The 25851-nt window shown below is 39.4% G+C and overlaps 1 protein-coding gene across 1 annotated transcript in view; it reads right to left on the reverse strand.

Annotated features, from left to right (window-relative positions):
- LOC134867416 (low-density lipoprotein receptor-related protein 1B-like) overlaps positions 1–25851 on the reverse strand; it is a 265089-nt gene that overhangs the window by 33001 nt on the left and 206237 nt on the right. The window contains 21 exon segments of the mRNA XM_063887959.1: positions 105–227; positions 1478–1610; positions 1746–1852; positions 2727–2859; positions 6044–6150; positions 7182–7298; positions 10562–10681; positions 11709–11828; positions 12523–12639; positions 12858–12951; positions 13180–13328; positions 13438–13626; positions 14577–14748; positions 14750–14777; positions 15012–15193; positions 17919–18041; positions 22007–22092; positions 22187–22370; positions 24122–24309; positions 24518–24658; positions 25597–25719. Of these exon segments, the coding sequence (XP_063744029.1) occupies positions 105–227; positions 1478–1610; positions 1746–1852; positions 2727–2859; positions 6044–6150; positions 7182–7298; positions 10562–10681; positions 11709–11828; positions 12523–12639; positions 12858–12951; positions 13180–13328; positions 13438–13626; positions 14577–14748; positions 14750–14777; positions 15012–15193; positions 17919–18041; positions 22007–22092; positions 22187–22370; positions 24122–24309; positions 24518–24658; positions 25597–25719 (2736 nt within the window).

Here is a 25851-nt window from a genome sequence, read left to right on the forward strand (position 1 = left end):
GACAATGAAATATTCACTATTGTAAAAATAGAGAACTGGTGGTTTATAAAATATGCATTGACTGTCTTCAAAGGAAAGCCTTGTGAGTGACACTCTGAACCCACCACACATGTCAGCGTCTTCATCTGAGTTATCTCCACAATCGTCTTTGCCGTCACACACCCACGTGTGGAGCTTGCATAAGGTGTTGTTGCAAATGAACTCATCCGCCCGGCAGAAGAAAGCACCTGCAATTACACAGATAAGTCCTCAGTAGCTCAGTAGTTTTAACTCTCAAAATTAGCAAAAAAAGTGGTTTTAAAATGTTAAAAGATATGATTGAAAAACTTTTATGACAAGATTACAATGACAAATCATTTAACTTAATGATCCAGACAGCCCTGTATTATTTGGCTCACAAAAGCTAAGTCTGAATCTATTCATCTCATCTTAAATCTTTCATCCTCGCTGTACTAAAAAAAAACACCTCTGCCACACATCATCTCATCCTACCTGTCATATTATTCTCTGTTGTTAAGTCTTCTTTGTATTAAATACTTTGAAATGGTCAGTGATGAGGACAATATTCTGAAAGCATAGCTACAAATTACTTTACACTTGAAGAAGTTAAACTTCAGCAACACTACCCTAGGGAGAGAAGTGGAAATAGATAATGCTAGAAAAAATGTTTTTTTAAAGTAAAATGTACCATTCGATTAAGTTTTATAACAAAATATAAAACAAAAAAGGAAATTTACTACTTGAATCTCTCTTTAAAATAAGTTGGACTACCACCAAGCTACTGCAAAATGTGGTTAAACTGGTTAAATAACATACAGTTCCCTACTCCTAACACTGGAAATGCTTAACATCTAATTTATGCCACATCATTTCAATGCTAGCATGTGAAAATAATCATTTTCTTTTTAGAGATGAAAAATCCAAATATCAGTCCTTAAAAAACCACCACAGTGGTGCAGGAATGAGCCCTAAAAGTCGTAAATGCCTTAGCATTTTATCACTACAGGTACTTTTTTTAAAAACGTGTTTGGTTAGATGCCAGAGCAAATGTCTTAATAACAGCTTACAAGATTTTCACATTTTGCTATACGACATAAAACATGTCAGTTAAGACATCACTTGTGAATATCCAAAGCTTCTATGTGATTTAAAAACGGTGGTTCCTAAAAAGTTGCTAACTCATCATCATCACGCCAAACATTAGCTGCCTTTAGCTTAGCACTAGTGATGCGGAGCAAAAAGACCTTGATGTAGTTTGTTATACTTCTGGATGTTGCATTAATGCTTCAGATATCATAAAGGTGTTTTTAAAATGTGCAGAACAAGACGAGCAAGAATCATTAAGGTTTATTTTCTGCAATATTTAAAATTCCAATGGAAAAATTCCATTGCTTTTGAACGAGGGAGGCCTTGTGATGCTAACTTCCGGGTCGGCTACAAAACTACGTTATCACTCTAATAACACACTAACACTTACCCTGGCTGCAGTTTTCCTCATCACTGTGATCCATGCAGTCCAACACATCATCGCAGCGCCAGCGACGAGGGATGCAGTGTGCACGATTCAGGCAGAGAAACTCATCTTCCCTGCACTCCTTCACACAGCCAATCTGTCAGCAAAGAAACAGCGTTAATCATCAAAACTGCCCATTCCAGTGATGTTGTCGGCTGCAATCACAGGAGATCAAAACAAATGATTTTCTGGTTGCTTGTTAAGTTGTTTTGTCATGTGAAGCTGCACTAACCTCATCTGAGCCATCCAAGCAGTTGTCATGTCCATCACACCGCAGGCTGGCTGACACACACCCTCCGCTGGCACACACATACTCGTTCACAGAACATGAAGGGGCCACTAGAGAAGAGCAGGGTATATCAGTCAACAAGCCGCTTTTGTCAACTACAAATCACTCAGGTGAGACCTTTTAAGATTTTGGCTCTACAGTGTGAAAAAGTGAAACCTTTTTACACAAAGCTGACTGAAAAGGTGGTTTCTTAGAGAGGATTTGTTACCGGTCACTAAATACAGATTGATTTTCTCTTGCAGGTCAAAAAAGATACGGTGTAATCATTTCCTCAGTGCTTTGACAGGAAATACCAGTGTAACTCGCCAAAGCAAATTTAGCAAAAACTGCGACCATTTCTGCCCATTAAAATAATGATGAATTTCAATGAATTTCAGTGTTTAATTTTTCAAGGTCTGCAAATTATCATGGAAATACATAAAGACCATTGAAATGTTTCTGAAAGTCACCATCACAAACTTTCTCATGCTTTGTAGCCTACTGTATATTGTACAGTAGGGGCATGTGCAAAATGCATTTATAGAGCCAATTATTCCATTGATTAAACCAATGATACCAACATAATGGATGTAAGCCAGTAAAACAAGTACTTTCTTTTGAATTCAAATTCTATCATTGATAATGGAATACTTTTATATTTGTCATGTGTAAATGTTTCGGAAAGCAATGACCTTAGACAAGCAACACTAAACCTTTCACTAAATCACATTCAGTACATCTAGCTATTGACAGGATAACCTTTTCTTTCAACTATGATGAAGCAGAATTAAATAAACTCAACTTTCAAAAAGAAAAACACGCATTCCGAGGAACAAAATGTTAGAAAGAAATGAATAGAATAGAAATGCTCTATGCACAGAGGTTTTATCCAGTAGTAATTCCTACAATGACTCTTTTTTAAACTAGAGGACATTAGTTTTGCACCTGTTTCCTGGCAGTTTTTCTCATCTTCCCCCATCTTGCAGTCTTCTTGGCCATCACACAGCCACTTCAGCGAGATGCAGAGGTTGTTGTGACACCGGAACTGGTCATCTGCACAGCGTGCCTCACAGCCTTTCTGTAAACAAATACATTAAAAACACAATATAAGTTCACGGTAGGAAATCTGTGCCATATTGTTATTATACAGTGAACGTTAACTCCTGGGAGGAAACACTATAAAGGGGCCCTATTATGATTTTGTTTTTTTCCCCTTTCCTGTTGTGTGTTATATAGGTTGTTGTGCATGTAAATGGTCTGCAAAGATTACAATCCCAATATTCACACCAGAGGGAACACACACTCCCAACGCCCAATTGGGTACCTTTGTGTACAAAATGACATCACTTTGTAACAATCGAGTTTCTATTTGCTTGCACTCCAACACATTGTAGGTGAAGTGGGTACATCTCTAAGCAGTTGACCAATCTCAAAAGAGCCAGCCTGCTAACCAATTAGAGCAGACTGAGGGATAAAAGAAAAGTACGAGAGAAATGAAGACCTTTTGAAAATGAAAGCATGTAAACATGTCACAGTACAAACACTGTACAAATGTGAACTTGAAAATGATCATTATAGGGCCTCTTTAAATATACACAGAACAACTGCTGATCTAATAGATTTTTTAGCTATAAGTCTCAAGGCAGTATTCACTACTCATTGTCTTTGGACTTCAGAGTTTGAATAGGTGAAAAGGTCCTCATGCTTTCTGTGATGGAGTGTAAATCTTCTCTTAAAGTTGAATTGCATCAGGGCCAGAAGCCTCTCAGATAATATTTTATTTATTGTGCACTTTTCCTATCCGCTCATAAAACATCATGGAGTTGAAGTTCACGACATATTGGACACACACACACACACACACACACACACACACACACACACACACACACACACACACACACACACACACACACACACACACACACACACACACACACACACACACACACACACACACACACACACACACACACACTTTTTTGAAACATAGTCTTTTGTCAACTTTGAATAAGCTGATACTGATACTCACTGGAAATCACTGGATCTGATATTAGAGCGAAAAAAACTGTCAATAACTGTCAGTGACATATAGGCTGCATTAAGTGTTGAGGTATGTCCAGTTTTTTACACTGGAATTAATTGGTTATTCTAAATTCTCATATTTAAAATGTTGCATAAAGTTGCACCGTAAGTTTTATTTTGAATATTTGACTGGGTGCTGACTGAACAAAACCGCTGAAAAAGCTTTGAAAAATAGGAAGCAACAGTATTGCATAATTGAGTTGTATTGTGGCCTAAATAATTCTGCCTTAAGGAGTGTAGGATATTTGTTTTGTGGTTTGAGCCTTGTGTTTTTTGTTTTGTGCAAAGTGCATCAATACTAATGTATTAATAGCATCTTAGCTGTTTAAGAGAGGGCTGTACAAAGACGGTATTGGACATGAAAAAGTTTTATAAATCCATTATTATTATTTTATTTATATTTTTTTTTTACTGTATTTTAATTCTGATTGAAAAAACTTTATAAGACACAAGTAATTAAAGGTTATTTAAGGTTTCCTCTGCTTTCCATGGAATGGTATTATAGAAATAAAATAAAGCAATAAATTAGAAAGAATAATGAATGGTAATATCGTCCTTGAATTATGCATTGCACTGCATCGTTACCACTGATTGAGCATTCTTTGTATGCTTTCTGAATCTCTTTACACCGTGCAATGCTAGATAAAGGCACATTTGAGCTAATTTCGTCACATATTACAAGAGCGTAACATTACAATGGCAATTTGCAAAGCCTCATAAATTAAGATATTCAAGCATATTTATAAACAAGCGGTCTTTGTTTCACTGAAAAGCATGGGGGATTAGGATTTTCAGATGCAAATAAACTCAAGGTATTTCAGGCGCTAATGTACTTGAAGGTACGATAACTCATCAGAGCAATATTTAATGTCTGGCATCTTTGGAAGGTAACAAACATGAAGACTAGATTTGGATCAACACTATGAATAATGTCTAGAATGGGATTATTTTCTTTAAAAAAAAAGCAGCATACCAGTTCAATTGTATCTCCCTTTCCATTTGGTATATTCAGTATGTGCTTGGACTGCAAGCTCTGATTCTAACACAGCATTATAAAAGCTTGATAAGCAAATCCCAATATCCATGAGAAAATACTGTTTCATCTGTTACAATATTACTTTTTATGTAAAGTGACCTGTAGGTTTGATGTTAGCCAATATTGCCTAATGATATAAAAGATAGGTTAGCACATGAAGCGAAGTGCTAGGAATGTTTTTTATGTTCATCAAAGAAAGGCATTATAACAGGAACGGCAAAATGTCTGACATATTAATGTGCGATAAAAAGGTCCATAGAGTAGGATTTATTGGCGTCTAGCTGTGAGATTGCAGAATAATGAATATCCCTCTGTTACCCCTCCCTTTAAAAGCTAGTTGGGATATTATGGTGGCCCAACGGTAATACAAATTACGAGACCCTCTCTAGAACCAGATTTTGGTTTTATCAATCCTACTGTAGAAACATGGCAGACCCTGTATTGAGGAAATGCGCTTTATGTATATTATAAGGGCTTTATATTTCCACGCTCCCTGATCGTGGCTTAACCAAAGGTCATTCATGTCTGCCATCTTGAATTCTGTCTAAAAGCTTTGATTTCGGCTCTGAGGAGTGAAGATCAAAGAAGTATCTCTGAGGATTAACTGATGTGTTTTCTAACCTGTGTGTGCATTACATGACATAGAAATGTACAGAATTTGGCAGGTGGTGTGAATGTATTGGTAGTGATGCTGCCGGCCGATCCAGCTGTCATTGTAAACAGAGGTTTCTTCATGTGACACATCAGTGAAAAGTACATCTAATTTCTCAGAAAATACATTTCCTTGTATCCTATCTCCTTACATGATTTCCAGCATGTCTGAATGCATCCTAGATTTGGAAGGACTGAAGGAGATGTGGGAAACATGTAAGATTCTGCGGATCCAATCAACAATTCTTAGGAGTTATGCACTAATGAAAACATAGTTATGAATATTATATTCTGTTTCTGGCTGTAACTCCCCGATTCCTTCACACTGGTCCTCTAAAAGGGTTCTTCGTTTGGAGCCATTTTTGAAGTGTGCAGTATTTTATTCCTAATTTAGCGTCTTGTTCATATCTGTGCCTCATTAGCACCACTTGTGGGTTTACCTTCCTCCCTTGATTTATAAATAAGTGTTACACATATCTCAAACACTGGCCTCATCTGAATTATCCAGACAGTCATAGTCCCCGTCGCAGCGAAATCTGGACGAGATGCAGTCTCCGTTAGCGCAGGCAAAGTCCTTGTGGTTGCAGGTGACTGGCTCTAAGTTGAGAAAAAAAAAAAACAGATATAAAATCTTGCCAAATGGATTATTTTTTCCAGAAAAATACATAACAAAACATACATCCCCCGGTGCAGTGATCGGCCAAATGTTCTGTGTTGGCAAAACCATCCTTTTAGCTAATTAGAGTCATTTTATATTAGGAGTTGAGGAGCTAAGCTGATCAAGATGTAAATACATTCAAGGCCGCTCTCACAATGGAGGGGGGCAACACACTCTCCGAAGCCAAAAAGCTTCAGCCATTTAGTGCAAGTGTGTCCCTGAGGAGAATATTAGGGCACAGCTAAACAGCTGCATCACATTCAATGTCTGGGCCCTCCCCCTTGTTATCAAGAACCGTTAGCTAACCCAGGGTGTGTGTTATGAGTTGTGCTGCAACAGAGAGTCCCAGCAGGCATTGCAGCAAAGAAATCTGATTTGCAGCCTCTGCACAGTCTGCGGGGTCCACCGGCTTATTCCTTCACCATCCACCACTTGACTGGCTTTTATTTGCATTTATGTGACATTAATAGGTATGGAAAATGAGTGCCTTATAAATCACGTAAATGATGCATACTCAGCAGGAACACACAATAGGCATGCACACATGAAGTCAAGGCAAACACGCACATACACACGTACAATGCGCAAAATATATGAAATTTAACGAGGTGTCATTTCACAAGTAAATAAAAGTGTTTCTTCTAAAAAGTGAGCATGAATATATATGAAAAGGGAATATTACTAGGGTGAATTGCAGAGGAGAGATGGTATCAAGAGCTCAGGAGTCTGAGTCTCATTATTATCAGAACAAGAAAAAGTGCAAATAACAAGAGTTTTGTCTTGCCTAGTAGATAGTGGGAAACATTAGCCACAGAAACATAGGTGTGTGTGAGAGACATAGAGCTTGTTGTGGTGGTGGGTGGGGCTCTCAGGTGTCTTCTAAGAAACCCAATTCTTCAGTGTAGAACATCAATAGTGTATATAAAAGAACGAACTGAGCTGCCAGAAAGTGAAGGAGTCGGGTACTCACTGCAGTTCTCCTCGTCTGAATTGTCTCCGCAGTCATTCTGGCTGTCACACCTCCAGTGGTCCGGGATGCAGTTGTTATTCTCACAGCGGAATTCATGAGGTCCGCAGGTCTTTTCATCTTTTTCACCAGGAGCAAACAAACACAAAGATGAAAATGGCTTCAAAGAGCATGAATATTAATGGCGCGCAAGCTACCATATTTTCTACGTGTAATCATCGTTTCCTCAGGGTTTCCCTAAGCAAGTCTGACACAGAGTTCAAAACAGAGTACGCACTCCAGAGGCTAACACACAGTAAGATGAAATACCTGACTGTGCTCGCAATCATCCTCAACACAGTTTGTGACAAGGAGCTGGCAAAATTGAGCTTTCTTCGAAAAAAACAACAGAAAAAATCTCAGAACACAACAAACACTGAGGTATTTGATTTTTGATTTTATCTATACCGTGACCCAAAAGTGTTTCTGTTTTAGCCTCCTATTAGTGACAACAAGACCAGTACATACTGTATGTGGTGTATTGATATTTTTCATTGCCATCGCTTTAACACAGTGGCAGCAATTTAGTTCTGTATCAGTCTATATCATACCATACCTTCTTTGTCTTTGATGGTATGTATTTGTAAAAGTATTAGTTAAAAAAAATATTCAGAAAAATGTGTTTCCTAAAAGGACCAGATACTTGCCAACATGTTTAAACAAGCACAAGGATCTATACAGTTTCCAAAGAAAAGTTCCCTCTCATTATGAGAAAAGCAAAAAAAACAAAACAGATTAAAACATATAAACTGAAAGTACATTGGCCAGTTGGAGACTTGGATTAACACCGAGGTACAGCTTCTTACTTATAATACTAACCCTGATGATCAGACTGAATGGTAAATGGACTGTGGGGTATGTATCTTGTGACATTGACATGTTGATTGCAAGGGCTAGGGATGAAACCGCCAACTTTCCAATTTGCTTTACATTCTGAGCCACAGCAGCTGTAAATCTTAAAAAGGTCTATAATATGTCACTCCTGTGGTTCAATAAATGGCATTTAGGAGTCTTACTGTGTTTCGACTTTGGTGTCAGTTTCGACTTGCAAGTAGCTCAGTTTGTTTGAACTTGACTTGGGAACAGGGTCAGCGGTTCAAGTCCCGAGAGGATAAGGGTGCGGATTGATAGCTGGAGAGGTGTCAGTATGCCTACTTGAGCAAGGCACCAAATCATGTTCCACTGGCAGCTCCTTGGTTCTGCCACCTCTCCATTAGTGCATGTCTATAGGTACTGTTTGTGCATGTGTGTATTTCGGGTCACAACTGTGTAATAAACCAGAGTGAATAAATGATTTTCCCCTCAAGGAATAGTAAAGGTAATCTTATTTATTTGCTGTTCATGCTGTTTAAAGTGACCCTGCTTGGGATTTATGGTGAATGTGTGTGAAGGGTCTGAAGTATATAATTCGTAAGTCATTACTGGCCTAGAGGTGGACTCACTTAAAAAAGAAACAGATGCTTTTTATATTTACTCCAGCAATGCTACTTCAGAATTATTCAAAGCCAAACTGAGCCTTCCTTTAAAAATTAATTTCAGCGCAGACATCATCATGGTTAATAGCCAAGGTAACGCTGTTATCAGTTAGGGAATAGATGCGTCATAAGGGGAGGATGGCGGATTCTGCCTGGATCTCTTTCCAACACGACAGCAGGAGGAGAGAATCAGGAGGGAAAGCTGAGCGCAGCAGCCGAGGATACAAGGCGGCAATTCATTAGGAGGCATCTCAGTCACTAACTGCATATAAAAGATGTGAAACAAGAAAAAAAGAGTAATATTTCCCCGCTAAGCTAGAGCTCATTACGGTGCTAACAAGCAAAACTTCCTTAAACTGTCCGAGGTAATTCAAAGAGAAAATAAAGTAGCTCTAAAGCAGCATTATCTCTTTAGAGGGCTCTGATCTGGTGAAAACTTTATAGGTGATGAATTACAGGATGACACTGCAGATAACACAGTTTGAGGGGCTAAAGTCAAACATCAGAAAAAATGTATTAAAGTGGGATAAACATTTACTCAATGTTACATCAGGGTCCTCTCGAGTTAAGTGACATTTAAGCGGCAGCAAAACAGTCACATGAAACCGACGTCAAATAACAAAGGAATCTAGAGGTTTGAAGCATCAAACATCAAAGCGTTCATAATACTAAAATTGCAATCTTGTGCAAGCCGAATTAACTGACAACACTATCAGAAATAGTTGAGTTATTTGCCCCATGTTTGTGCAGGCATAAAGATATTCTGTGCTAAAGTAACATTATTTAACAAAAACTATAATATGATTATTTTGAAAGTCTGTTGCTCACTCACTCTGAATACACATACCGACAAACCATGTGTCACAGAAGGGGTGGGATGTTGATCAATATTGGCTTAGGACGGGTGTCATCACGCATCTCAACCAACGAGAGCATAGGGGGCAGGTCTGAGACTGCTGCAGCACTCGGATGTACCGAAAGAGAAAAAAGAACTGGCGGGGACAGAAAAATGGAGGACGGTACCAAACTTTTACATGGACATTTTGAATCTCTTCCAGACGGCCGAGTTGGTAGAACCATACATATTTGGAACCACTGCAAAGTTTTTTTTTTTTATTTGATTACATGAATTAATGTCTAAATTGAGATTTAAAATATATATTTTAAATATGTTAAAAAGCACCTTAGTTGTTTAAAGTGTTTGCAAACCAAATGTTTTTCCACTTTTCTTCATATAGCAGTACTTTTATCTTAAAAGTGCGCAAAACTTATTTTTTTAATTCATTATTGAATTGTGAGCACAATATTGCGATTAATCAAGGAAAATCCCGCAATTAAAAAGTTATGTTCAATGCCCAGAACTACGTTTATTATGACTGACTTCATGAATAAAGAATAATTTTGTGTTGTTGTGTTTTTGCTAAACATTAAAACTAAGCAACGGGGATTAGCATTTTTGTGGAGTGAAACTAGTAATTCATTGTTAAGAGGCATTTCAAGCTAAAACAGCCCTGATTAAAAGTCCTTAAACGTTTTTTTTCTTTCTCAAGAGAAAACGTTCCCAAATGTGCCCTGACATTACAATAATGTTGTTTTGTTTTATTTTGTGTGTATTTTGTGAGGTTACACTCCGAGCAAACTGAGATCATAACGCTGAGCTCTTATCGACAAAAGCGAACAGCTGTCCTTCATGGGGTTCTATCTCCAAACTTCAACAGATGAGGCGCTGAGAACACGTTGAAGGCTGGAGACGGATCAGAGTGAAGCCAAGTGTAAAATTAATTCCGATTCAATCAGATCCTTCCCCCCTTTAGCTGAAAATGACGTGAAGTGCTGTGATTTATGGTTAAGTGGGTTCCCACAACTCACCGCAATTAGCCTCGTCTGACCCATCTGCGCAGTCGGGGTCCTCATCACAAACCCAGAGTTTGGAGATGCAGTGCATAGAGGCCTTGCACTGGAACTGGTCTGGGGAGCAGGTGCTTTCAGCTGTAAGCAGAGAGAGGATTTGAACTTTTTGGAAAAGGTATAAATATAAGAGTCTATGAGCAGCCATTAATCTCCCAAAACACTAACATACCTGTTCAGTGTTTTATTATAGCAACTAGTTGTTGTGCTGCCTATTAAAAAACCTCACATGTTACAGATAGCATCTTAATTTCAGTGGTGTAGTGCTCATTCCAAAAGTGCATTCCAAACCACATCCAATCATTGTGGGAGTCTAGGAAGGGGTGAAGTAATTAGCTTCACTTTAATTAAAGTCCTTTTTTTAAAGTCTCTCTTTCCCCCTCCTTACAACTTGCATCCTCTCCCCCCACTCTGACCCCGCTCGCAATCCCATGCAAGACAAATCACAGCATCCTGAAAGACTTGAATGGGCTGTGATATTCTGATGAGTTACATCAGGGCAGAGGAAATCTGGTCTTATCCTCTGTGCGATTCAATAACTAATCCCTTTTCACAGGAACAGGCCAAAACAAGGGCCGCCTTTGGAATAGTTAATGAACATTTCGTCATGTATTGTTTGAGCATAAAAATAAATCTAACATGTTATAATTACGATTAAGATGATATATCGTTATCAACTAGATACAAAAAAAATAAATAATCTAACATTAGAGTTGACTTATTATGTATTTACTTATCTGTCAATGTAGGTATGGGCACAAGTGCATCTGTTAAGTAACTAGGTCAATCAATTAAAAGTGTAAAATAAAATAAAATACTTTGATTCTAATTTGAGGAATTACTTGTTTTCTGTTCACGACTTCAAAATAATAATAAAATAGAAAATAAATAATAATAATAATAATAACAATAATAACCAATAGATTTATACATCTCACCAGTTATTTCTAAGTCTAAAAACAAATCTTAAAATAGTAGCTGTGTTTTTTGTGTGACTTTTGCTGTATTGTCGGGACAGGTTGATCAAACAGGTATATATTCATGAGCGACCCAGTCTAAAAGCCATTTCGAAGTCTATGAGTCTGAAAGTAATAATGCAGAGCCTTACGGCAGTCTGTCTCGTCCTCTCCGTCTCCGCAGTCGTCCTGACCGTTGCAGCGCAGGTTAAGAGGGATGCATTTCTGTTTCCTGGTGCACTTGAACTGGCCAGACAGACAGATGTATGTCTCTGAAAGAGAAAATGGGCAGGAGCAACGGAACGTTGCATCAATAAGAAATGCTGGGATGTCCAGACAAAGCAAAGCATTTACTGGCTGCTAGTGATTCATCCTGCAACATAGCCAGTTTATGAAAAGCTAATACATTCACTTTTAAAGGTGTTTTAAACATACAGTGTTTACTTTTTGAATGTTTTATTTTATTTGAATTCAATACGGATAAGGCTTCAGCTATTTACAAAACTCATCATTGAATATTTTTTAACCTTCTCTTTCCAATTAATGGAAAATGTAATGTTCAAGATGTCCTTAGAACTCATGGTGACATTTTGAAATAGCTTGTTTTGTATGAAAAAGAACCCGACACCCAATCATTCAATTGTACTTGATAAATTATTCCAACAATTAATTGATTTCCAAACAATTATTAAAAGTAGTCATTATTCATTTCCTGGTGATCAACTCATTAATTCGTAGACTGATTGTTTTAGCACTTAATTGTACCATCACCATCAAAAATAACAAAAGACATGACAGCACTGGGCGCGCGGTTTAATTGATTCTGCAAGCTAGAATGGTTTCTGGCAAATGCAGAAACAGCACAGCAAAAAAGGAAGGAGTATTAAATGACATTTAAAGAAAGATTGAAAATAACCAATTAGATTTTCTTAGTTAATTAAAGAGCTATAGTTGCTAGATCCTTACCACAGTTAGCTTCATCTGAGTTGTCACCACAGTCGTTCTCCCCATCACAGATAAATGGAGGAAGAGCACACAGGCCAGTACCGCACTGGAAACGCCCAGGCTGACATTTGAATTCCGCTGTTGGAAGAGATCATAACGTTTTCTGAGGTTACAGTATATACTGTAGATCAGTACAAGGCATTGTGTAAAGGCCATTAAATGCTAACAATATAAACTAGCAAAGACAGAAACACAGTTCCAACTCAATAATAATATCCCTCAAATATTACCTTGAAGTGTTCTGGTACACATAAGTATTGTTTGAAAGCCAACACTTTGAACAACATGGCACTCACGGCAGTCTGTCGGTTCATCCGATCCATCCCCACAGTCGTCCACAGTGTCACACTTCCACCAAAAAGGGATACACTCATCTGTCCCACAGCGAAACTGAAAGTAGAAAAATAAATAAAGAATTTGAGGTCAACATGAATATTTGACACGTTTAAGCTTCAACATTCTTCAAAGCCAAAGTCCAAATCAATATACAACCATTTTCTTGGAGTATATGTCTGAAGAGATAAGAATACGAGTGTGAAGCAATTTGGCCACGGGGGAAAGAAACAAGAAAAAACATGGACAAACAGAAGCAGGAAGTGGGAGGGGGAGTTGGCTGACCTGACTGGAAGTGCAGTTGGAGAGACATGTCTTGTTGTCAGCAGCCAAGTAAAAATTAGTGGGACAGGCACATTTGTGTTCCCCACCGGGAGACAGAAGACACAGGTGGCTGCATCCTCCGTTCGCAATCTGACACTGGTGCTTGTGTACTGTACAGAAGGACACAGAGATTAAAACTAAGTAACACAAAGACTTTCCTTCTCAAAACTCGGCAACAACTGCTCAGCATGGGAGGATAGTGCCAGATGGACTCCGTACCTTCGGGCTGGCGCAGGGAGTGGTAGACCTTGATGGATTTGATGGCCTGCCAGGAGTTGAGCAGCTCCATCCCTTGAGCGCCAGTCGTCTTATGAGCACGCCGAAGTGATTTGGACTTACCGTCCGTCCAATAGACAAAGTCCTCGAACAAAGTCAGAGCCATTACCCCTTGGATGTGATCGTAGGACACTGGAGAGGGACAAATGGCCAAGGGAAGATTCAATTAAGTTCTTTTTTGTAGTCAATTCAGCACTTACATAAACCATTTCCTTGAGAATTAACTCCAGCAAGCGTTCCAACTTCCAATTAGTCACCTCCACACACACTAATTTATCCAGACTCTGGGACATTTTCAATTGTCCAACATTTAGTGACATAAACACTATTAATACTTTAAATCCAACTATGCACATCACAGTTTAACATCCACAGCACAGCTTTAAAGAGGCTTTCCTGTGTTAATTAGGTTTATGTACATGTAAATGGTAAAGGCTAGAAATTTGGACTATTATTATTTTGAGTTCTTATTTAGTCTTATGTCCTATATATATTATGTTGCATTGTTGGAGGAGCTCGGGACCTAAGATTCTCATTGCCATAACAACACTGTAGCTACTTTGCACATGACAATAAAAAAACCTTGAACCTTGAATCTCAAAGTTCAGTACAGAGGGTGTTTCTCCCCCACACATTGCCTGAAATACCTCCATTGGAGTATTTTGTTAACTTCCGTAACAAAGTGACATCACTATGTAACACTTCAGCTTCTATTGGCTAGCGCTCCAACACATTGTATCTGATATGCTAAGGGGTGTGAAAACTCTGAGGGGTTGACCAATCACAACATAACCCACTAGCTAACCAATCAGAGCAGACTGGGCTCTGGTTTCAGACAAGGGCTGAAAAGAAGTGCTGCAGCACAGGCAGTATGAGAAAATAACAGACCTTTATAGACATTACAGCATGTCAAAATGTCACAGTAGAGGCACAAAATACAAATATGAACCTGAAAATGAGCATCATATTTCTTCTTAAACTAAGAGTTGGAGCAATTAGAGCGAACATCTTTGCTAAGGAAGCTAACTAGCTGCCGGCTCCAGACTAGTGTTTAACAGACAGATGTACCACCTTAGTCTCACCTTTGCGTCTTTGGGTGCCATCCATGTTGGCAAGAAGGATGTGGTTGTCGTCTGCCCAGTAGAGCCTCTTGTTGGTGTAATCGATAGTGAGGGCAGTAGGGCTATAGATCTCCGTGTCAACGATAACCGTTTGCCCTCGGCCATCCATGCCAATACGGCCGATGTAGGGGGGGTTCGCAGCAGTCTACCCAGAACACGTACCTAGTCAAAAGTACAGCGCAGATCAAAGAGCTACATTCTCCAGCGGGCGGAATGTGATAGGAATTGAGATTCATTTTGACAAAAGTTGAAAAACATCAAATGAGACGGATCTAACAGTTTTCAGGTTAACCATCTGAAAGTAGCAAGTATATCTGTGTTCTCCCTCAAGCTGTGAAATCAATCCATATTAAGGAAACTCTAAGGTGAGCTTTACAGTTGTGGTAATAAGCTTACCCTGTCTGTGGGTCCAGAGCTAGATCTGTGGGGCTATTGAGGCCAGAACTGATCAGGATAGTTGGGTAGAGACCATTGGCTTTTGAAACTTCCATTGTTTTCCTTTCTGCATCGCACCAGTACAGATTTTTCCCAATCCAATCCACTGCTAAGGCGCTGGGTACTGCCGTTTTGTGGACTACCTAGTAACACAAGCAAAGGAAGATCAGTTTAAGTATGTAGGTTTGTCAATTGCTATACATTTGTCCGTTAATGAATGTCAAGAATTTTGAAGAAAAAGATGGCATTCAAGGACAGGTGGTTCTTTAATGTGTTCACCTTTGACACACAATGTACAACTGAACGATAATGGCTACAAATGCATTTCCTCTGTGAAAAGCTGCTAAAGGGTACTGCAGACCAGAAACTGAGCTTTGTTGTTAAGTAAGTGAGACATAAAACAGAATACACTGTCAATTGTGATTTGCTTTAGTGTATATTTCATATCTCTAAAAAAGGAATATGTTAAGTATCTTTGATCCTACAATGAATATGTTCTTTGTGTTTTCTTTACTTCCTCATTTGAGCCACTTACAAAATGCATGAGATGAGTTGGAGCTACAGTTTTGGTGGAAGTTGAGTGTTATGTCATGTTTGTTGAGATCAGGAATTGGGTGAAGCCTGCCATAATCCAATTTATTGTTTTTTTGTAGTCTTGTGTGAAGTTGGTGCACTTGTGTTTTAAGAATTACGCAATTAAAAATAAGGCAACAGTGTAGCTTCACCCATAATTATGCATACCTTGTTAAATAAGGGGCTACAGATAGAGGATATAAGAATATAATTAGTCTCACTTAGTACAGACTTGTAGTGACTATTAATCACATACAAATTGTATTTTGATATGCACTTCTATATAGATCTGAGTAAAACAATCTAAATTGAATGTGCACTAAACCATTTTTTGTGCCATACTGCGCTGTGACCACTTCACCCACCTCATTGCAAATGTTATCAGTTGTAAATAAATAAATGGTGGTGTAGAAATGTTTATTGCATAAGAAAAAGTTGGTTAACTGGAAACAAAAAGTACTCTTTGCTTGAGTATTTCAGTGTGAATGCTAATTATGTTATTAAAGCAGCTAGGATGGAAAGCAGCAGACACACTCTCCTTTGAAAAATAATTTCTCATGTCACTGCGCTAATCTCAGACAGAGATTAAGTTCAAATATAAGTGAAAGTATTTAACTGGTGTAAATACAATCTAGAAACTGTCTGGGAACTCTATCAATATCCCCAGGACCGCCTAGCCTGTGAAGTCTGAAAAAGCAGTTGTTCAGAATAAACAACCATTGTGCCAGCTGGCAGATAAAGCTAACATCATTAAAACCCCCTTTTTACAAAAAGAAGAAAAAATGCCAGCAACCATGCAATCTGTCATTAAGGAACACGATGTGCTTTGAGGCCCTTTCTGTCATCATTTGCGAGAGGATATATAGTCTTGGCAATAGACTTGGCTGTCCCCGAAGCGGTAATTTGGACACGACTGAACTTAAAACAGTCACTAAAGGGACACTTTGGGAAGTATTTTCAATCACAACTGCCTCCTCGGGCAAAAAAGAGTTGATACTCGCATAAAGTTCTTCTTCTTTATCCGTAAAATCTCACTGTTGATCAAAGACATTGTTTAATGTGGCACTGAAGGTTAACTGAGACGAACGTCAACATTTGGATGTGGCTGACCGATCAAACTCCAGATTAATTTGGTCTTTATGTTTTGATCTTGAAAGTTCTCTCTCAACCTTTTTCATTTCAAGGTAACATTTAAAACAGAATAGAGAAGTTCAATCAATCATTTTGTCTTATATTATTTCATCAATGTTAAGTGTTTTAACACAAAGAAAATGTATTTTGCGACATGATTTACTTGCTTTTAATAAATATATATTATAGAATTAAAACCAGTCATCAATGACCCAGTGCTTATGTTCCTTCCGCTATCAAATGCAAAATACCATCTGTGACATCACTGAAGTTTAACTTAAATAATCATTCACCCCACATGGCACAGTGCAACACAAGATAAAAAGAGTAGAAATAAAGAAAAAAAGGATAAAAATCTAGGTTTCACTACATAGTTTTGATTAAGCCATTGAATTCAATTAATATCCGTCCTGGTCCAATTAAACTCCTATCTTGGCACAGAAAAAAAGCCTCAGAACTACTCTCTGCGACCAAATAGTTTCTCTATCATGGCAATCCTATACACATAGCAATGGATATTAGTTGCTCTTTTAATTAACCCGAAGTGAGAAGCTTCGCGATCTGTGTCTCAGACAGTTTGTCCTCTTGCTAAGCTGTGGCAGTGGCTCAAACCCAGACTGTGGAAGTAATTGAGCTGAATGAGCCTAATATCCCCAACGCACCAATGCTAATGAGAGGTGGGACGGGGGCCCAGCAGGTGTTCTCCCAGTGTCCCCTGTGTCTGGGCTCCGATCCCATGACCCTGACAAAACCTTGTAAATTACACCACAGAGCTCCATTGTGTCATTGTGCTTATTATATTTATCCAAAAGCCATTGATGATATTCCTATCATCACTGGCGCACATTCATTGTTGTTAGGCTAACAGGCCGTTGGCTGCCCACAGAACAAATTCATTATGTTGACTGTATAAAAGGAAAAAGGGCGCCTATCTTCTGCTAAGCAGTGATAATGAGCCACTTAACATATGGTTTGCCATACTTAAACCGATGACTCATCTTTACAATGCATGTTAGTGATTAAAATAAATTAGCAAAAAACTGGTGAGAGCAAAGAAAGATAAAATAATTGTGACAAACAAGTAAAGTACAGCTAATGAATCTTGGGTAAAATGGCACTAGGCACCATATGGCATGCAGTCAGAGCAACTAAACACCGTGGTACCTTCAGGTCACTCCCATTGAGGCGCATCCTGTTGATTTTTCGACCATTTGGCCTAGTTGAGTCCACCCAATAGATGAATTCCTTCTTGTAGTCGAAGTCTATGTGGATGATGTTGTTGAGGCCCTGAGGAATACAGAGAAGACAGAAAACACAAATATATAAAAATGACAGTTTTATTTCAAAGTAACAGTAAGAGAATGTTCCAGCACCCATTTTGTAGATGAACAAGTTAAATCCAAACCAATACATGGAGGTCAACATTAATAAAACATTTGATATTCCTAAAGGTGGATATGCTAACATGATGAGAAACATAGAAAAAACAAGCCTAACTTCCAACGTTTCTGTTTGTGTTGTGTTATTTACAGCACAAGCACTATTGATTTAGGAGGGTTCCCCATAGGTTGTAATGCTTTCAGCAATACAGAGCATTTGAAGAGCCAGTGAAGCCTCCAGTTCTCCGGGAAGTTGAAGTCCTATCAAAGCAGGAGAGTGAGGTACTTCCCTTCTCTGTCATGCTCACCTGACCCCACTGTCAGTCAGATGGAGCTGCTCACAAAACAATTGCCCCCACCCTGCTGTCTTTCACTGTGGGTGCAGACAAAAGGTGTCAGATAATCTGACAAGTGAAATGAGATATCTTCATCAGATCATCAACACCCTCACAGACAGGCTGCAAAGGATCCTGGGGGAACTTCTTTTTCTGGCTACCGGTGATTTAAAACTACATGATTCTCAGTTATAACTAACATTCTGACGTTTTATCCATCCATCCATCCATCCATCCATCCATCCATCCATCCATCCATCCATCCATCCATCCATCCATGGACCACAAACCCTTATGTTTGCTGTAATAGACCTATCTAAACTTAACACAAAAGTAAGGACATTTGCGTTTGGCAGCTTATTACTTTGTTGTAACAATGCTTCTTGGCAATAAATCTTATACTGTCGGAAAGCCTGTTCCTTTCACATAGTGACACCTTTGTGAGGAACATGCATTTGTGGGAGGAGGAGCAAAGCTGAGTATGTGGGTTGCACCCATGAAAAATGTGACAAATCTCCTCTGCCAATGCCAAACAGCTTTTTTTTTTGCTGTTGACTCTTTTGGGGTTGTTTGGTGGATTGGATGATTGAAGTCTGATGATACAAGACATATTGGCAACAGCAGCAGAGTAGCGTGTGGAAGAACCATACACAGCCACAACTGCCTCTCCTCCTCATGATGGTCCCCAGACTGGTCACATGCTGCTGCCATACCATTTTTCAACCAGTATTTGTCCCAAGTCAGTCAATGTGGTTGTGTGGGTCACTCTGGCATGGACAGCTGATCCCACAGGTGTTCAATGGGGTCGAGGTCAGGACTGCAGGCAGGCCATTCCCTCCTCTCCACTCCTACTCTATCAGTGCAGCAATCAGCAAAGTTCTCTGTGCCTTCTCCACACTGTGACCCTGCGATCTAAGTGCTGTAGGCAGAATCTGGACTCATCACTGAACATAATGTTTTTCCACATGTTGAGGTTCCAGTGCAAGCCTGACAGTGAAAGGCAGTCAAGGCAGGCGTCCTGGCGGCCGTACGAGACCGGAGATTGGCTTCAGTTTGGCATTGGCAGAGGAGATTTGTCACGTTTTTCATGGGCGCAACCCAAATACTCAGCTCTGCTGCTCCTCCAACAAGTGCATGTTGCTCACAAATGTGGCACCATATGAAAGGTAAAAAAAGAGGCTTCCAACAGTATAAGATGAATTGCCAAGAAGCATTGTTACATCAAAGAAATAATCTACCAAACACAAATATCCTTACTTTTTGTGTTAAGTTTATATCAACTACAAACTGTGTGTTATTACCGAAACTAACAGTGAAACCACAAGCGGCCAACAACAAATTCACCTATCAACTCAAATCCTGTGTGATTTTTTCCCCCTTTTCCGCCGATGTTGTGAGATATATATACAATCTGTGGGTAATCCAATTAATTAACCAAAAGCAAAACAATAGTAAGACAACAAAAGTAAACACACCAAATGTGTTTAAACAAAGTGTAGGAGGAGTATAATATTATTGCCATAGACGTGTGTTGGTCACATTTATGCTTACAGCCATAGTAATTCATAAACCATACCTAATATCATGAACATATCATCTGAACAGGGGGTTCTAATGGTGTGGTAAAGTGATATGAGGTCAGTAAAGTATCCACCACCACTTAGTAAAGCCATCTGCATATTTCCCTCTCTAGCTTCCATTAACGCTAACACGCAGTGATTAAAGTGAGTTGTGGCTGATGAGAACTCCGATACATACACTAGAGTACATGGAGTCAGGAGGTTAATACAGCTGTGAGAGGAGACTGCAGGATACCCCAAGGCTGATGTACAGTAAATCACAGCCAACCATTTGTGATAATCAACAGTCAGATTCAAGCATCGCCATGAGCAGCAGCGATGACACGTAGGAATGATTGAAATAGCTTTTCCACAGGGTCCTCTATAGGGTGATTTTACTCTCAGCCAATCAGGGGGTTGGGGAAATAGCTCCTTGAGGATGAGGGTTTTAATCACCTATGAATGGATTCTAGATTTTTAACATTTTTACCAATTTATAATAGGGAGGCAGACAGCGTTCCCACATTTAACAGTAAGTCCTTCCTTTTTAATAAGGCCTATAGTTAAGGATGGTTTCAGGCTTGCCTCGAACATCCTTATGGGTCATATATTCTATAGAGTTTTATTTTATATTTCTATATTAATTTATTATTAGTATTTTATTTTGCCGTATTTGCCATTTTTTTTTACTTCATTTTATTTGTATTTTACATTAGATCTTGTAATTATATGTAATTGATTTTTTTATTTTTACATTGTCACTCATGTTTGTTGATCTGTAATGCCCCCTGAGAAACGTGTATTGTGATGGGCTATACAAAGAAAATATGATTTGATTTAATTTTACCTGAAAACTAAATCTATTGTTTGAGAAAAGGCATTATTTGCACTAAAAGGTGTAACTTCAAGATTTTATATTGTCAGATGCTTCTTAGGTCGCATTCACACCTAACAGTGTGCTTCTTTTGAGCGCACCAGAAGCAAGTTTGTTACATTGTCTCATTTTTGAGAATGTGTGATTTGTGTTCACACAGGCAAACCTCAAACGGACTATACACTGTAAACAAAAGCCATGTGCACATAAATGCTGCTCAACAATAGGTCAGTCATTAAATGTGTAAATCCCATCCCGTGGAGCATCAGCAGGCTATTTCCATACTGCTGTTAATCTGGAGAGCATATCAATAGGCTCTAGTGGACGGCACATGATTATATAATCAGACAATGTGCGTTAAAAACATTACAACACATATAATGAGAGACGTTCTGCAGTAAGGAGGATGTTTCAACAGCGACAGGTGGTTCTGATGAGATTGTACCATAGCATTTTCGCTGTACACAGGGGACGAGTTAAGTAAGCAGTCACAAAAGCAAAAATTGCCTAGCTTGTGTTTATATTTGTTTATGTCTCAACATGAATAAATTAATGATTTCAGAATGAATGAAAGCATGACCCATAGGCTACTGTATACACAGCCTGGATAAAAAAGCAAGCCACAACTTGCTAACTTCTCCTCCAGTAACCAGAACATGAAATTAAGTGTAAAAAAAGCGCTTCATATGTTCTGGTTCGGACAGCGTTCACACCAGCGATGAGCCACTCCAGAGTTCACTAGCAAGCATTCCCAGACCACCTCTCTTAGGCAGATCATAGTCCGTTTAGAGGTTTCGGACTGTGCTCACACCAACCCAAATGAACCGCACCAAAGGCTGAAACGCTCCAGGGTTCGATTCAACCGTACCAAGCAAGGCTGGTGTGAACGCAACGTGAAATGTGTGTTTAAATATATATATCTGACAAACTTGGTACAAGAAGCACGGTAATTTAGAAATGAAACATATAGAGGACAACATAGTCATTTCAATATCAATCTGTTGATGCCTCTAAGCAGTATGTCAATCTGATAATGGTGAAGACTCATCTACCCTGTGTTTAATTTCCCTACAGGCACTATGGCGGTGATGCAGAAAGTGCTTACCTGTTTCAAGATGGTGTAATTTGAGCCATCGACGCTCAGCTTCCTGATCTCATGGTGGTCCGCCATAATGAGAAAAGGCTCTTCAGCTGAAATGAGGAACATGCAGCGTTAGAGGACCAGAGGAATATGCAGTAACTCACTGGAATTATGCAAGTGTAGAGATAAAAAAGAGCGACTGACCTGTCAGGGCCTTGCATGTATTGGGGTTTCGCTCCAAGGCTTCATAGCCATCCACACACAAGCATTTGTAAGAGCCGTAAGTGTTGATGCAGCGCTGGCTACAAGGAAGGGTAGTGGAGCATTCGTCAACATCCACACACGTCTTCCCATCATCCTTTAGGTGGAAACCAGGCCAGCATTTACACTGATGACATATAAAACACAACAAATGTTAGGGTTTAGGGGTCAAAACCATGATGATCGTCATATTACTCCCGAATTGTGAGTCAGGAAATTTGGCGTATGTGTTTGTCTCCACCCTTCTCTCGAGTTTGGCGCGTATAACTTATTCCTTTGATGTAGCTTTCATTGGCTGCCCATACAGTACAATAAGGGATGATCTGCATATAACTCCAGAATGCTGAGTGATAGAGTCATAAAAGCTGGTGTCCATCCTAGTCTCCTCCTACTGTTAAGTGTCGGACGTTTCGCATTTATACATTGTTCCTCTGATATAGCGGTCACTGACCCCCCATTCTAAAAGATATTGAAAATGCTTTTGATATCTGGTTAAGGGAAGGTTGAAAAAACTCTGGACCAAGACTGGCATGTTCAGGGAGGCAAAAAAGCACCATGTAGACTAAGATTGCCAGTTAATTGGACACTCAGTTCCCAAGTTATAAAGAGTAACTACTAATGCTTGGTTAGGGTTAGGGTTAATTGTTACTGAGACTTGATCATGAATTTCGGGAATGGAAGATGAGAGCCTTTCTTTATTTTAAATAATTATTATAAAACAAACCATTCCAGTTTTTTCTTTGTACAAGCTTTATTGTAGCCATGTTATTCAAGCAGTGCACCTCTACATGCTTGATTTTTTAAGTCATTTTCAACGGACAATTTATTTCAGACTCCAGTACCTTTGCCTCAAAGGAATGCAGGTCAGCACTGGAAAATGTCTCAAACCCTTGCATCCAAACATGACATCAAAGCTTTGATACACAGTGTACCCTTGCTCAAAAATCCATCGCATTTCAGTGACCAGAGCCCCCCCCCCACCCCAAATCACTCAAAGTGCTTGTATCAGCTGCTATGGACCCAGAGCAAATCCCTTTCTTATCCACAGTTATAACCTTGAGGGCCTTTCTGCTGATCTTCCTGTTCAGGCCACCAATGGATGAGCTAAGGGTCTGCATTGATGTGCTCCCTGTGCAGCTCTGCCCCTGACATGACAGGAAGGAGAGGGTTTCTGTGATTTCCACCAGTTTTCTGATGCAGTGAGCACCATATTATGGAGGAGTGAGAGAGGGGTAATACAGAGACGAGATATAAACTGCTGCAGGATGATAAAAGTGCAGCCAATGGAGTTCTCCAGTGAATGTGGCCTTGACCTGGATTCATTCCTATCATCACATGCCACCAATGCCAGGCATGGCACAATGGCCCGGCACCATGAGGCAGCGCAGACACAAGCTGGCATATCATCAGACTCCTTTAACAGCATTCAAGGTTATTCAAAAAGCAACAAGTTTAACCTATATATGCTCTGACCATTTTCATCTCTTCAATTATGTGCAAAGTAAGGCTTGATTTATTATTAATAAGACATCATTAATGCCCACCTTCTGCTAATGATGCAAGAGCTTTGAACTATAGATCAGTATGAATTCTGTGGTACTTTTCTTTAAATCTGCATATTATGTTGCAAGTCACACTGTGGGAAGTAGGTCACATTAAGTGACTCGTGTCTACAATTTAACACAGTGGGGTCACAGAGTTTGCATTTGGGAGGTAGCTTGCTTTTGAACTAAACCACAGTAACAAGCTCAAAGCTGGTTCGGAAAATGGTTGTATTTTCAGCTTTTACTGGAGGAATAAGGCTGTAGCCAGCAAGTGATTCAGAGGAGGAATGTACTTTGGAGCAACTGAAGCGTGACTAGTCCACTGGTCATTTACCTTGTATCCCACAGGAAGATCTTGGCAGTCCTGCGTGCACCCACTGATTCGTCGGTTCAAGCATTCTTTAACATTACAGTTCCTCTCATCTGACCTGTCTCCACAATCATCTCTGCCATCACAGAGGTTCCCCTCAGAGATGCAGCGTCCATTGGAGCACATGTAGAAGGAGCCGTTGCACAAGCTTCCTGAAAAGAGCAAGATATGACTGTCACTGGCACAACGCCCAGTCATTTATCATAAAAGTTGCGGGAATGTTTTTGACATTTCAAGATAGCTCTCCCGGTTATAGCGCCTTTTGTATCTGCCACATGTCCCCACCAGTTTGCTGGGCGAGTAATACTGCTGGTGACACTGATGAAGGGATTCCAGAAGCAAGCCAAGCAGCAGTCTTACCTGCGGCCAGACATTTGAGGTTCAGAGGCAGTTCGTCAGAGTGGTCGGGACAGTCTGCATAGCCGTCACACTCCCACTGAGAGCTGAGGAGACAGCGGCCGTCCCCGCAGCGAAATTCTTCTGATCCACAGGAGCGGTACACTGAAGTAAGAAAGATAGATGTTTTTCATCAAGTTACCCTGGGACTGACACAGCTTCAGTTGAGGGTGGAACATAATTAAGTGCTCATAGTGAAAATAAGCTTTTTCACTGCCATTGTTAATATTTCAATGAAGCCCCCTCAGAGAATATATTGTAAAATCATTGCTGATTAAAAATCAAGCCATTTGGAGGTGTAATGGTGTGCACAGCTGCATTGGACAGTATTTCAAGCAGAGCATAAATGTTTCATCAGCCCACGTTATAACCTACATTCTGTGAAAAATGTTTTTAAATGAAATACAGATAATCACCATCATTTCAATCAATCTTTTGGCATCTCATATTTTAGCATTGATAACTGGCAAAGGTACGGGGAATACAATAACTGAATAAAACTGTTTCGACCAATTACCATTATTTTGCATGGTAATGTACTGTTTCTTATCAAATCAATGCACAATGAATCAAAATTATTATTATTATTATTATTATTTTTGTTTTAATTGGGCCGTAGAGTGCCTTTATTAGGGACCAAGTGTTGAGAGGGGGACGAAATTGCCCGAAATGTTCCCAAATCGGGAGTCAAACCAGCATATCTAACCACTGAGTAAAAAGGCGTCCCACAATCAAAGTCACGTACTTCATGTAACACAATCGTGCCACTCATGTTTGAACCACATTTTATTTTTGGTCCCACTTGCATGGTCCATTCGACCTTTATTCACTTAATCTTTTAATTCCTTTTAAAAACTGTCTCCGACCATAGAAAAATAATTTTCTTGAGGTATACAGTGTGAATGTGCAGAGTTCAAAACCATTGAAAATAATATGTCTACCAATTCTGGGTTAGGAAACTCTCTAGTACAACTTATTGGAAAAAAGAAAGATTCATATACCATTGGAGTAAGCAAGCAAGAGAGCAAAATAAAAATACAAACCACATTCCACTGATTCATCTGACCCATCTCCACAGTCGTCATCATGGTCGCAGACGAATCGCTGGGGGATGCACGCTTTGTTGCGGCAGCGAAACGAGCTGTCATCACATGTGTTGTTTGGTGCTAATGGATGAACATAAATGGTTTCAAGAGGCTAATCAACAGATACACTTTTTTTCTGAACATGGTAAGCTTCCACTCTGTGTAAAATGTCAACTTTTGTGAGCCTTATGCTTTTATTATTTTCTCTGTGAT

Source organism: Eleginops maclovinus, chromosome 7, assembly GCF_036324505.1.
Source record: "Eleginops maclovinus isolate JMC-PN-2008 ecotype Puerto Natales chromosome 7, JC_Emac_rtc_rv5, whole genome shotgun sequence".
Taxonomy (NCBI): Eukaryota; Metazoa; Chordata; class Actinopteri; order Perciformes; family Eleginopidae; genus Eleginops; species Eleginops maclovinus.